The sequence below is a fragment of the Prionailurus viverrinus genome, chromosome D2 (genome assembly GCF_022837055.1).
Source record: "Prionailurus viverrinus isolate Anna chromosome D2, UM_Priviv_1.0, whole genome shotgun sequence".
Taxonomy (NCBI): domain Eukaryota; kingdom Metazoa; phylum Chordata; class Mammalia; order Carnivora; family Felidae; genus Prionailurus; species Prionailurus viverrinus.
Genome location: NC_062571.1, coordinates 83,714,148 through 83,728,373, shown reverse-complemented (window position 1 = coordinate 83,728,373; position 14,226 = coordinate 83,714,148). Strand labels below are relative to the sequence as shown.

Below are 14,226 nucleotides of genomic sequence, written 5' to 3'. Positions count from 1 at the left end.
AAGATGTACCTTCTCAAGTTATAATTTAAATAACGTGCAAATATAGTCTACTTTGGAAGAGGAAATTTCAAACGTGCACCTCTCTAGCAAAGTCAAAAACTAAGGAGCTTGTAAACTTTTCTCTTTTCGTTCCATAGAGCCTTTAGCAAAGACTTAATCTTCTTAGGGTTCTTTTTGAACTGTTGTTAGGGTCAAGTCCTTAACCAGTAAAGCAAGTCTATGTTGTTGGCTGCTAGAATCAGCAACATTTTTGAAGGACAGATCCACATTTTTTTTAGGGATTCTAGTCCTGTCCTGACATGGTAGGCTGAACTTGCTTCGAGGGCGCATGGCAAAGAGTTATAAATTAATTGTGTGATCCAGGAAGTCCTTAGGAAGACCATGCCTAGCCCTTGTTTCCTCTGGTTGGCTGTAACCATAGCAACCCCTTACTCCAGACCAAAGTTCAGGTGCTGTAAATCTTTATGGCCATGTTCATAGTCCAATGGTCCTCGGTATATTCCTTCCTATGAAGAGCAAGCTTTCATATTTTATAAGAAGCATTCGACTCCATTTCTAAATACTGGACTCCAAGTGGGTCCAAGAATATTATCAAAAGACCTTTGATATTTTTTTAACCTTAGGACCCCTACTTTCCTGAGAAGATGCCTACGAAGAAGAAAACACTGATGTTTTTATCCAGCTTCTTTACAAGCTTCGGGTCATTCATCGTAGTCTGCTCCATGCTTGGGACTCAAGAATGGGTCAGCAGTCAAATTGCCATCAGTGACTCGTCTTCAAACGGTAGTCTTGTTATCACCTATGGACTTTTTCAAGGCAAGAGTCACCAAGAATTCAGTCATGGACTTGAGGAATCACAAAAAGGCTTTGAAGGTAAATGATAAATTAATCTGCATGGGGTGCAGTGAGACTGTGTTAGCTGGGTAAGACCCAAGTCATCCTCCTTATGGGCCAAAGAACTGTTCAAAAATGATCTCCTTGTAAGCGTTGAGATGGCTTGTAGGTATGAAAATGTATCTTTAATTTTGAAACTTCACCACATTATTGTTTTAGCTTCCTCAGTTCTGGTTGTGTCTATGAGCACCGTGGTGCTCATAATTCTGGCAGAGGCGATGTTTAAGTGATATTACCAAGTCTACTGACAAGTAACTAATTAATTAAATATATGTAGCAGGAATATGGTATCCAACATAGGAGGGTAATAGGAAAAGTATGCGTATGGATGGTGGATTTTTAGATGGGGTAACAGTCCCTGTCCAGAACTCCGTTGGTGGAAAAACTAAAGTGGAAAATGTGATCAGGTTCTCCTTCTTAGATATCCAGTTCATTTCTTTAATCTACTCGAATTTGAGTTTTTACCTCCAAAACATCTCATTTTTGTCAGACCTGGTACCAAATTTCTGTTAATTCTATTCATTGCATGTTTTGTAGGAATGCCCCATTTTTTTTTTCTGATTTCTTATATAATAATGCTCTCCTCTCTTGATGGGTGGAACACAAAAATTCACTGAGAATGCTAAGTTGAATTTAGCTACCTATTTGACTTTTGAAGATTGAACATATACCACTACATTTTCAAAAATTAAGAGCGGTCTTTGTAACTTATTCAGCACCTTGACCTTGCATTAAACAGTGTGGCATACAGGTAGCCAGGCATTATCAGCCCGATACAGTCATTATCTCTTGACTTGTAAATGTGCATGGTTTTCTATCTCGTACAAATGTAATATTTAGTTTGAGTTGGAGCCTTAGACTCAAGCCTTTAGTCTGAGTTTGAGCAACGTGGTTGTATTTTCAAGTTATAGAATTTCTCTTTTAAGACATTAGCAAAAGCCACGTCTCCTCCAGCCTGTCGGTAATGCCACCTCCCTCCCCATCCCCCCCTCCAGCCCTGACCTCAGCTTCTCAGGGAAAGGAGGAATATTCCCTTTGCGGCACCCAGAAGCTAAGTCTTTCCAAGATTCAGTCACACATTCAGGATGTGAATAGCATTTTCAAAACCAGAATGTGTCATAGTTCCTGAATCTCCAGACACATTTAACATTTTTTAAAATATGTGATAGCAGCCTGCGAATTTTTTGATTTTCATGCTGTGTCTGTTTGGAATCAGTCGGCTCCAATTTGAGAGACGTGGCTTCAGGGAGAGCCCTGCTTCCCTGTGTCAGGGAACCTCAGAGGCTGCAAGGGTAGGTCCCAGCCTGGCTCTACAGCCCCGTGTGAGGGAAGTGGGCACCATGGAGTGGAGAGGGCAGGGGTAGGCGTAGGCTGGGACAATCGACAATCCTGAAGGCTCAGGGCCCACATTTGCCTTTGCTTTGCCTGGCTCTCTGCTTTTCCTCTGTTACTGCAGAGCCGCGTTCCAATGTCGTGAAGTCACTGCCAGCCTCTAGGTGCCATAGAAGATAAACCACGTCCTGATCAGTGAAGGTACATAGTTCAGCTGCTCCAGCTCATGTCAGCTAAGGGCTCCCCAGAGCCTATGGGGGCTTCCTTGCTGATGGTTTTTACAACCCTTGAACTTGGAGTACTCAACAGTTCTCCAAGATAGGGAAACGTCATGTAACTAGGACGTATATCGTGGTGTTCAGCCACTGCAGACCCAGGGATGTTTTCCCTGGAGAGCAGAATTGGAGACTGAGGAAGGGGTGCTGCTCTGCTGGTTTCTCATGACCACCTGGGGCTCATCTCAAATCAGCAACCAATCATCGGCGGTATAATAGTATCTGTATAGATGCCACTTCCTTCCCCAGCAGTGAAGGGCTAACCTTTCCATTTAATAAGATGTCAACCATGCCAGCTTCTTGGCCTGAAGATCTCCAAAGAATAGTTACTATTGCTAAGCTCTGCTACATTTCTGCATGGGATTGAACATATCGTGCCGACGGGGGCTGTAGATTTGGAAATGACAGCACGGCATAAAGGGACAATGGCTGATATCCACATGCCAGAAGAATCCACCACCAATATGTCAACTGGTGGGGGAAATATTCAGCCAAACCCGGAAAGCAAACTCTCCAATGTGTCGCTAGATTATTTGGGCAGCTCAGCCTGACCAGGACATCTCCTAGCTTCTTCTAGTGGTCTCCAGGTTTGTTCAATATCCAGATGAAGAGTTACAGGCCCTGTGTCTACCAGTAAGCACCTGGCTTTTGCTACTCCAAAAGTTCTGGATAGTGAATGTCAGTCCAAAACACTTCCCTGAGCAGCTGCTTCATGAGGGAGGGGCGGGGATATGAGAGGCGTTGCACATGGCTCCTGGCCTTGGTCAACTCACCATAGCTTCTATCTAGAGAAAGGCCCCCATCAGTTAAATCAGGTGGTGTAGGTTGCTATGAGAGCGAGGGAGAATTTCACCCAGTCTGCAATCTTCCCCCCCACCCCAAAAAAAAAACCCACCAACAAACAAACAAACGAACAAACAAACAACTGGCCCACCAGTCTCTTTTCTCCACCTACCCAGTTTGTTCTCAGGGGACCCAAAATTGCACTATTGGCCCAAGCTACCAATAAATAGAAAAAGTAAATCTGCTGCAAAAATCAATGAATTGCAAGGAGATGAACAAAAGAGGCTTATTTCTTCCTTAATACTCCTACTCGCTTACCCCACCCCATACACCTATGCTTTTCCAAGGACAAGCAACTTGTTACTCGTCCCCAGAGACATGACCACGCTGGGTGATGGAGCATAGGGGTGGAAAATGTACTCTCTCTCTCCTTCTCTCCCCGAGAGAACCCAGATACATTTCCCAGAGGCTCGGCATGCCAGCTGGGACTTTTTGGAAGATCTCAAAGGCCCAGCTTGTCAGGGGTATGCTGTGGTCCACGGGCTGAGGGGTCCACCAGGCCAGGCTCCCTGATGACCAGGTGTTTGAGGAGCGGGTGGTGGCAGTTCCCACCCACCCACAAAGCCACTGGCTCTCCCCTGAGTTCTGAGGACTTCTGGAAAACCAGAGCTAGAAGGACCAGATGGCTAGTGGATCCTGAAGGGTTAAATCTCCATGCATAGAAAGCCCGGATGTCCAGATGACCCATTTCTGCACACTGCCCGCGGCCCCCGGCACATTTCTGCCTCCCAGCTGTGGGGGCCATGGCCTCTTTCCTGAGGTTGCCAGAATCTGGGCAATTAGTTCCAATTGTGAGGTGGTTTTCCTGATTCCAACGCTTGGCCCTGAAAAGGAAGAGAAAAGAACGGAATGTATTTGCTAATTTTGTAGGCAGGGAGCAGCTGTCAGATGCTATGGGGGTTTATTCTATTTCGTTCTTGCTAACTTTCCCCAAATTTCCAGCTTCCATTGTCTGAGTTCTGAGCGAGGAGGAGGCTAGGAGATGTAGCTGTCATACCTGTGTGGCAGGATATTCAGAGGCTGAACTAGAATTTTAAAATACGGCAGTTAAAATTAAGATAAATTGCTACATCAATACAAAGAAAAGTCTGAGTCAGTAGGCTCCAAATTGACTCCCTTTTGAAAAATCATGTCTGTTAGATCTTACCAAGAGTCTAAAACAAAGCCTAACCTGACTGTCACTTTGTAGTTTACTCTGAACAAGAGGAGTGTTCACCATTTGCAAACGTACATCCATTTACAGCATTTAATAAGTGTATAACGCAGAAATGTTCTCCAGGGCACTTCAGAGATGGCATTTTCCCCACACTGGAATGTCTTATTTTCTAGTTAAGTATCCCAATTATTTCTCATTGGCTAAACACCGAGTTTGTTTGGTCCCCAGCACATTTCTGATTAGACCTTCGAGCTTCCTCCTTGGTGTCCAGGGAGGAGCAATGCTTCCGCGTGGTGACGGCTGGAAACTCTCCAGACGCCGCACCGCTGAATACGTGTGTCCTGCTTCCCGTTTTTGTCCTACTCCTGCTCTGGTGTCGTCATCCACCAGTTCCAAAGCAGGTGTGTGCCACCCGAGAGCAATGAAAATCTCAGCCCGAGCTCAGGGCCCTCAGAACAGCCCGACCCCAGTGGCTGCCCTGGAGGGCGTGTGGTGCCCGGAGGGCAGGTGGCCATCGGACCCTGGCCGTCCCCACCCGGGCAATCGGCGGTGGCGGGAAGGACCACATTTTTAGTTTAACCTATGTCATTAGATTTCTTACCTGGGATGCGTCACACAGAGAGCGGTGCTAAGGACTTGGCCCTGCCCGTGGGTCGTTAGCAGAAGTCCAGGTACCGCTGGGCACAAGGGGACTGGCCGTGTGGGAGGTGAACTTTGCTCTCAGGCCCGCCTCTCACCGAGGAGCAAAATGTTCTCCAGCCAAGGGCGGTGACGTCATCGCGTCCATGTCGCTAGGCTGGGAACCCCCCTCTTCTGCCCTCTGTGCTCCCCCACAGGGCTCCCAGGGCTGCTCGGGGCAGTATCCAAGTCTCCGCTCTTGTTTTCGCCAGTGTGGTTTCTGCAGCCTCTCGCTGTCCACTGTCCAGTGACAGGAAGTCTGTCTCCCTCCTAGAGGACGGCTGATTAACAGCCACAAATCTGAATTCACAATGTGGATGTTCAGACCCCGGGAGAGCTGTGCCCTCTGGCCAGCATGTTTTGAAGCTTGGAGTCAGAGTAAAGTGTGTCCAGAGCTGGGGTCAGGCTGGCAGGAGCTTTGGAATCATGCCTGACAGAGAACCTTCCGGAGACGTGGGCTGTCAATCACACTGGGGTTTCGATCTCTCTTCAAATACCTAAAAGGCTGCCAGGCAGAGTGGAGCAAGGGGTTTCTGTGTTGCTCCAGAGGAAGCATCAGGACTCTGGGCAGAAGTCCTGGAGATACGCATCTGGGCACAGCACGATGAAGAGATTTCGAATAATTGAGGCGACACAGTGATGAGAAGGAGACACCTTGCAAAGAGAGGGCCCCTTGCTGCTAGGACGCTCCTCCCTGGTGCGCACAAGGCCCTGGGGCTCCTGTCCTTTGCAGCATTGGGCCCAGAGACAGAGGCAAGGGGCCCCGAGCCCTGGGACAAGGGACCTTTCCCGGCCCTTCTGGTTTCTGTTCTTTAAAGCTGCTCTGTGGTGGGGCTGTGAGTGGCTCTCTGCTCTATCCCAGGGGCCTGAGAAACAGGAAGGGAAAGAAGAAGGCTTTTACTTTCTCTTACCAGCCCCCTAATCACGGTTCTTACATCTGGCAACTCCCAAGGATTTTGTTAGCGTGTTACTAGGAGCTCGGAAATCTTTTTCCCCGATTATTTTTTCTGTACGTCGCCGTGGCTTTCACAGAACATCTTGGTAAACACTTTAGTCGATGTGGTGGCAGTCACCGGGGCCCCAAAACGCACCGGTAGCCTTTGGAGACGTTCTGTAAGTGCCCGGCTGGGGTTACAGGTAAGCGTGGGGACACATGCCTCCGGTCACCGGTCGTTCGGTGTCGTAAACAGAGGAGCGAGCAGAGGAAGCAGGGACACGGGGAGGGTGGCTGGTTGCGGTTAGAAACAGCAGGATGGCAAAAGCGGGAACTGATGGCCAGGGGCCCAGGGCATCTGTGTTTCGTATACGAGTGTGTATTCATGTCTGGAGCGCCTCTGCACGTAAGAGATACGCGCGTTTTATAAAATGCTGTCAGGACCCAGAGGAATTCAGCTCGGAGAGAATTCTGATGGTTCACCCAAGGTCCATCCTCCGCATGCATTCGAGCCGCGTGGGCCCTGGGTCCTCTCCGGCTCCGGGGAAGTGAAGTCGGGAAGTGTGGAGACACCTCACTTGTCCACACAGCAGTCATCTGCCTGTCTCCAGGGCCAGCTACCTGGTCACCATCAGCTCCTCTCCTCCTGGCCTTCTCTGTAACGGGCCGACCTCCGAAATCTCAGCCTCTACCAGATCCTCTCTGTCACAGGTTTTCAGAGTGGCCTCCTGTAAGTTCCCCCAAGTGGAAGCATCGTAGTGCTCCGAGCGGGGGGGAACACTGTCCGTGATGATGTGGAAATGCCCATGGCAGGCGTCTGAGGCCAGAACGCACTGAGGAGGGCCGTCCAGCCCTGTAGCGGCTCTATCGAGGAGGGCACCCTCTTTCCTCTGGGAAATTGAAATTGGGACGGTCCTGTGGTTACACACATTCAAGGGGGGCCTGAGCACCGTGAGGCCCCGCCCCTTCCTGCTCCCGCACACCGAGATGCCCCCCTGCAGCTCCTAACCCCGGTGCCCAAGCGGATGGAGTCCAAGAGCCCCCCGGGGGGCGGGGAGCGGCCCTCCCGTCTGTAGGGCTGGGGTTTGCATTTTGCGCTCCGTGCTGACCCAACGCTGCTTTAGTTCTAGAGAAGTTGAACAATTCTTCCCGAAGAACGCTGCACCTGGTGGCCGTCCTGCTGCTGGTGCTCAGCCTGTGCACGTCGCTGCTGAGTTCCGGGTTCACCTTCTACAACAGCATCAGCAACCCCTACCAGACGTTCCTGGGGCCCGTGGGCGTGTACACCTGGAGTGGCCTTGCTGGTGAGTGTCGCCGGGAGCACCCGGCGCTCAGCTGGGCAGCACGTCCCCGGCGTCTCTGCGCCTCTGAATCTGGCAAACACAGGAGCCCACGTGGCCACCGCCGGGCTGTAGAAACTGAGGAGGCCTGGTAGGTGCCACGCTGCGTGCTGCGGCCGGGGCTCTCCTTCTGCCCATCTGCAGCGTTGTTAAGCATCCTGGGAAATAAAATGGTTTTGAACGCACCGGTGAGAGGCAAGGGGCCGGATGGGGGCAGGGTGTGACGTGTTAAAATGCGTAACAGATGCCAGTCTCTGCTCTCGGGTGTAGAACGTAAGGAGTTAAACATGATGCTTCTATGTCCACAAAACATTCATCTGTGACAACAAAACTCCTGTAGCGTGTTTAACTCCAAGTGGGGTTCCGTGTAAGGTATGGAGGTGCACACACACACACGCTCATATGTACACAGGTGACAAACACACATACATACACAAGTGTGCACACGCATGCACATACCTACATGGATATGCACACGCATGCACACATACACAGTTGTGTGCACACACACATACACACACATCGGTGTGCACACACACAAATGTATACACATATATGCACACGAGCACATACTTCTACATGCATACATGTGCGCGTATGATCACACACATACACCCATGTGCATGCATGCACACCCACACATATGCACACATCTAAACACATACACACAGATGTGCGCACACACAGAAGTGCATGCATGCATACGCGGATGCACATACACAAACATGTACACACGTACACACGTACACACAGTCACACGCACACGCACACACTTATTTACTCTCCTTCTCACCTCCAAGTAACAACAGTCAATGTGGGCTAGAACCCAAACATGACACCTCTGTATGGCTGTGCCACAGAGAACCGCAAAGAAGGTCGTTTAGAGGATCTGGGGCCAACACCCTTCTTGCGGGTGATGTGTGAGCCCCGGTTGATTCTGTGCAGTGTGACTGGCTTATTTTACTTGTTTACTGGTCCAGGCTGGGGTGGGGGGTGCAGCGCAGATGGGAAGTGCATCCCAGCTTGAGTCACAGCGTGTGTGGCTCCCGCTGGGTTTTCGCCAGGCTCTGCAGCTGCCGTAAATGCCCAAAGGCCTGCTCGGTGGGGGGCCTGGTTGCCCTCGCCAGGTGGCCAGGCTTCTTCTGCTTTCTCTCTCTCTCCACCATGAAAACCTGATCTCGAGAAAGGATCTGAAGAAGTCTGTCCTCCCCTTGGGAGGACTCTGGACGTGGTTTCGTCTAAGTTCTAGGTAGTGCATTTTAACCCCGGGCCCGGAACTTTCCAGCACAGGAAAGGTGGTCTGGTATCAGGAAGCCTCAAGGAGGACTCGGGGCTGCTTCCTTCTGTCCTTCTGTGAGAGGCCGTCCTTGCACAGGACGGATTCAGGTGGCGGGAAGAGGTCCCCGGGTCTCTGAGCTGTGGCTCTCAGCAGTGGTGTGCTCAGAAGAACAGGGCTCTTGGGGGGCGAGGGGGGGGGTGGTGGGAAAGGACACCCTGGCTGGAGCCCAGGCAGCTCCAAGTGGTAAGGACACGTCTGCCTTCTTCACACTAATAGTTGAGGAGCCAGCCCCAGATGGCATGAAACAGGGGAAATCCATGCAGCTCGACACTCACAAATGGGATGCTCTTAAGAGTGCCATTCATAATCGGCAAGCCAGGCCAGAGGCGGGAACCAGGAACGCCTGTACGGCCACACTGCATACCCACCCCTCGGCTCTGAGGATTGGGGTTGGGCTGCTTTAGCCACATTCATGCATGCCTTGCCCTTTCCTTTCTTCCTGTGGTTGTATTACCTGGTGGTAAAAACGAGCCAACCCCCCCGAGTTAAAGGGCATCCGCCGTGGGCCAGGCCCCACAGCGCTGTGGAATGAGTGTTCCTGCATCAGCTTTCCCCAAGAGTCATGCTAAGGGACTCGCTTACAAACTCAGATATCCTCACCCAAAGGCGGTGCTTCCTTTCCCCAAGCTCTTTCTACCACTACAACTCACCTCGGTCAAACCAAAGGCAGGGTTCATTGGCACTCTTTGCCAGGGTAAAAAAAAAAAAAAAAAAAAAAGGATTCTTTTAATTTTTGCTCAGGTAATTAAGAAACTAAAAAAGGTGGTGGCTTCAGGTGCAGCTGGATTCTGGGTCTCGACCCACGCCCTCAGAACAGATGCCGTGCAGGTTGCTTCTCTCTTGATTTTCCCAGTGTTCTCTCTGGTGTTGAGCAGCAGACAGGTCCCCTTAAAGTCAGGATGTTGGCCAACAACCCCAGAAGAAAGGACTTCTTTTCCCCCAAATCTGACTCTCCCTGGAATTGTCCTTCCCCGGCCCTGGAACAACCTCCATGGAGTTGAACTCATTGGCTGACTCAGCCAATAGCTGGGACGCCTGACCCCTTGGAGCGGGGGCTGGGGGCGTCCTTAAGAGGGAAATAAGGACCTAGTGCAGAAGAAGATTGGATACGGGGTCGTAGGGACAAAACCGGACGATGTCGCCACTCTACAGCCTGCAGGCCTCAAAGCCCATTGCCTCATAGACCCTGTTTCTGCAAAGCTGGAGCTTTAGGCTCTGTCTCCACAGTTGAGTATGCACTGGCTCTTTACACGGCGGAGGCCGATGCATGTTTGTGGAAGAAAACAAGAAAAACACCAGGCCGGCGGCCTTCCCCTCAACCCCTCCATCCCCACCTACTTGTAACAACAAAGCTTTGTCTGATGGGGAGAGAGTCGTGTGGCGTTCCTTTCCCGGCTTGGGGCAAGTTCGAACACACAGAAGAGTCTGCGGGGGAGGCAGGAAAACAGTCTGAGATGATATCCGTGTGTCAGGAGAAGGTCTGCATTCTGGCAGAGGTCACAGGGAGAGCTTTGTGGCGTTGGGCTTTGTGTCTGGCCTCCTCTGAACGCCTCCCATGACTTCTTGATCCCAGAGCTCTGAGAAGCCAGGCTTTTGCCCCGGGTTTGCCTCTGGGGACTCCCGATCGTCTTCACATAGGCTTGGGCTGTGCGGAAGGTAGTGAAAACTCCTTTTCCGTGAGTCTCCGCCTGCAGTCACCTCCCAGGCTCCCGTGTCCCCTGACCCCAGCCTGCCCTTAGCACCACACCAGCCCGGCATGGCCCAGCCCTGACCATAGTGGGTATAACCACAGGAGAATGTTGGAGCCTGAGAGAACTCTCCAGATTGTCTTCCCCCACACATTTGATCCTCAGCCAAGGAACCCAGAGAGCAGAAAGTGATGTGACAGGTCCCACGGCCTGAGGGTGACGGGCCAGGACTGGCGACAATATCCTGAGCCTTCGGGAGATCCCCCTTCTACCTCGGGGCTCCCTTTGTCCCTCTGTGAATCCCCTGTCCCCGAAGGCTGGAGAGGAGACAAGGAGAGGCATCTCCTTCATACAGGGGCTCACGTCAGCACCTGTCTGCAACAGCCCCTCCCAGTTCAAACCAAAGCCAGCACGTTCCATCGAATGAAAAGGTGTCTCAACCCTGTGTTCACCCCACCCCGTTGTGACTAAGTTTTCATAAGAACTTTCACAAGAGCGCAATGAAGGCTAACTGGAGTGTGAGACGCACAGAGCATCAGAGGAGAGGGCTCTCAGATGCACAAATTATTGAGAAGTGAAACCGTCACACGGAGGATGAAGGTCTGCCAGCGGGGAGAGTCAGAGCACTCTTCTCACACAAAAGCCCACAAGCTAGAGCCTTTGGAGGCTTGGGGAAAGCCCCCGGGTGTGGGCTGCAGCCAGGACACGTTGACCACTCCCCCCAAGTCTGTCGAGTGTTGGGTAAGTGCTCCCAGAGATGTGCAAACGCCACCTCCGTCGGCCTTGGAACATCGCATCAGTTCAGAGAGAACCCCGTGCCCTTTGGCCGTCACCCCCTCCCCACTCCCAGCCCAGCCCTAGTTCAACCAACCGTGAATCTGAATCTTCTCTTTGCCTCCAGCTGACCCCCTCTGGAAGGCTAGGAAAGAGGTCCAGGGAAGTGCACAAGTCACCCGGGGCCAGGAGGCCAGAGCCCTGGAATCCAGTTCTCTCTGACTCCAGGACTCCGTTCTCCATGGGGGCCAAGGTGGCTGTCCAGAATCGATACCAAGGCACATTCTCCAGGGGAGGACGTTATGAAGAATAAAAAAGGGACGATAAGACAACCGAAACATTCTAAAATGAGTTTATGGGGTGCCTGGGTGGCTCAGATCGGCTAAGCGCCTGACTCTTGCTTTCGGCTCAGGTCATTATCTCACGGTTTTGTGAATTCGAGCCCCACGTCGGGCTCCAAGCTGACAGTGCAGAACCCGCTTTGGATTCTCTGTCTCTTCCTCTCTCTGCCCTTCCCTGACTTGCACTCCCTCTGTCTCTTTCAAAATAAATAAACTTTAAACAGAATAAAAATAAAATAAAATGAGCTTAGTGAGAAGACCCTTCCTAGTTAATCGCCACACTCCATTGTGTGCAGAATGAAAGTCTAGCCTCCGAGCCAGTGTCTGGGGCTCCCTGTGGTGATCTCCTCCTCTGTATTCAGTGCTCAGGACCCTCGGAGCGGCTCCCCATCAGTGGGGTCCTCTCTCACAGTCCCAGCTGCTCTGAGCTCACTGTCCCCGGGTGGGTTTGTGCAGGCTATGTCTTCTGCTTGCCATGCTGTGTCTTCCCAGCTTCTTTGAATCCTTGTCATCTATCCAGACCTCTCTAGAAAGCTTCCTGCTGACTCTCCTGTCTACTCATTCCCCAGTTCATTCAGCACAGCTCTGTGTTCACTGGGAGGGGCCATGTGATGCGCCCTCAGCAGAGCAGACCCTTCGGGGTGGGCTCGAGCTGCGTGTTTGCTCTTGGCCGGACTCTGCCTGCACCGTGTTTAGCGTCTCACGCCTAGGATCTAGCTCGTCTCTTATGTTTCTTTTACACCCTAACACCTAGAAGACCGTAACCTAGCCATCCCATAAATGCCCACAGAGCACATGTTCCACTAAGAAAGAAAGTGACATGTTACATCTAAGTGATGAATCCCTCAATTCTGCTCCTGAGACCATTATCACACTGTATGGTAACTAACATGGATTTAGATTTAAAGAAAAGGAAAGGAAGGAAGGAAGCGACATGAGAAGAGTGCATCACAACACTTCATGTTGTTCACGAACCCGAATCTTCTTTCCAGCGTTGTTCGTTTTCCTGACCATGATACTGTTCGTGGCCAACACACAATCCAATCATCTCTCGGAAGAGCTGGCCCAGACGCTGTACCCACTGTATCCGACAACCACCTACAGAGGAACGACCCACAGCTACGGTTACTCGTTTTGGCTCACGCTCCTCGTCATTCTTCTAAGTGTTGTCACCGTGGTCATCATCGTTTTCTACCAGAAGGCCAGGCACCAGCGGAAACAGGAGCAGAGAAAGCCAATGGAATACGCTCCCAGGGATGGAATTTTATTCTGAACTCTATGTTATGTTGTCTCGTCGTTATGTCTAGTCTGTTGTACGTCAGCCCCCGAGAGGTTACTGGCTAGCTTGTCTGGACCATCCGCATGGTTAAGGGCGGCCGTGGTTGGCTGTCACTTTGTGATAGTTTTGTATCTCGTGATGCTCCTTAAGTGATGTACCCTTGACCAGCTTTCTTCCCTCTGGGGTGGGGAAGATGAAAGGAAAATGTCTGCAGGCCATGCAGCGTTCAAAGCAGTAGAATGATTCCAAGACCATGGATCCTTCCAGCCGGGTCTCACTCCCTAAGATTATAAAGGTTTGTGGTACGCACCTTTACTTTAAGTAGCTCAAAGCACTTTAGCACCTAGGCTCTCCTCCTCAGGGGGGACCAGGTATTTTTTATTCCACTGTATGAACAAACACTTTCAAGTACAGAGGGATTCAGAACTCATCTTTCCAGGACCAGGTGTTGGAGGCAAAAGGTGGGTGAGACTTTGGGGTAAATTCCCTGGTCCCCGGGACCCTAGTTGTTGACAAAATTCAAAACCAGTGGCGGGTAGGAGTATTGATATCTGACCTTCAAACCCATTTTTGAGGTGGCAGGGTGCAGTTTTTATATGGAAAAGACTAGGAAGTGAGAAGATTAAGAAAGACAAAAATTATAGCCCTGCAGCCTTCACACTAGGGAAGCTAAATGTATTTTTGGTTTAGAAGGATTGCGGTGAATTAGTCAAAACGAAAATGTCACATCGCAACAAGTTCTGGTAACCGACCCTTTGCCGTTGACACAGTCTGGTTGCCTGGATGGGAGTGTGTCAGCCCCAGCAGAATCCGGCCCAGCCAGAGGCCAATAAATGGCTTACAGCACCGTGGCTTGCCGGCATTCCCCGAGTCGAGGCCAGGGCAGACGCAGAACACAGATGCTGGTTTGCCCTCTACAACAGGTGGATGGAATCGATTCACAGTCTCATGAGAACACAACAGGCAACTAGGAAATTTTTGGAGAGCTCCCAAATGGATTAGACCTACTTTGCCAGTACGATATTCTTCCAGAAAATCCCTTTGAGGATCTTTTGAGCTTGAATATCCCACTAGTCAGTCAGAGTGAACACGGACAGGATTCTGAAATAATAACTCTGTCATGTCTTGACGTAACCAAAGCCAAACAGAGCAGAAGTCTCTCGGTGTAGTTTACAAAATGTCGTGTCTTTGGACGGAAAGATATATCCTTTATGAAGCTATTAGGGATTCGTGACCTTCTTGTCTACTATTTTTTCACAATCTGTCTTAGAAATAATATTTTTTTCAGTCAAGAAACATGAATTGAATACCTGTGATGTGATCAGCCCTGTGCCAACCCGGATACCTGCCCCC

The 14,226-nt window shown here is 50.7% G+C and overlaps 1 protein-coding gene across 1 annotated transcript; it reads left to right on the top strand.

Annotated features, from left to right (window-relative positions):
• Nucleotides 1-644: 644 nt before the first annotated feature.
• Nucleotides 645-12,867, top strand: CLRN3 (clarin 3). The gene is made up of 3 exons (XM_047826438.1): nt 645-873; nt 7,237-7,416; nt 12,587-12,867. Exons 1-3 carry the CDS (start codon nt 645-647, stop codon nt 12,865-12,867), a joined length of 690 nt encoding a protein of 229 aa, XP_047682394.1.
• The last annotated feature ends 1,359 nt before the right edge of the window (nt 12,868-14,226 follow it).

Bases quoted from the DNA above. Each gene is read 5' to 3' on its own strand.
- CLRN3 (XM_047826438.1), top strand. From the start codon at position 645: ATGCCTACGAAGAAGAAAACACTGATGTTTTTATCCAGCTTCTTTACA. The intron at 874-7,236 runs GTAAATGATAAA...ACGCTGCTTTAG, and splicing joins ATCACAAAAAGGCTTTGAAG to TTCTAGAGAAGTTGAACAAT. The intron at 7,417-12,586 runs GTGAGTGTCGCC...TCTTCTTTCCAG, and splicing joins CACCTGGAGTGGCCTTGCTG to CGTTGTTCGTTTTCCTGACC.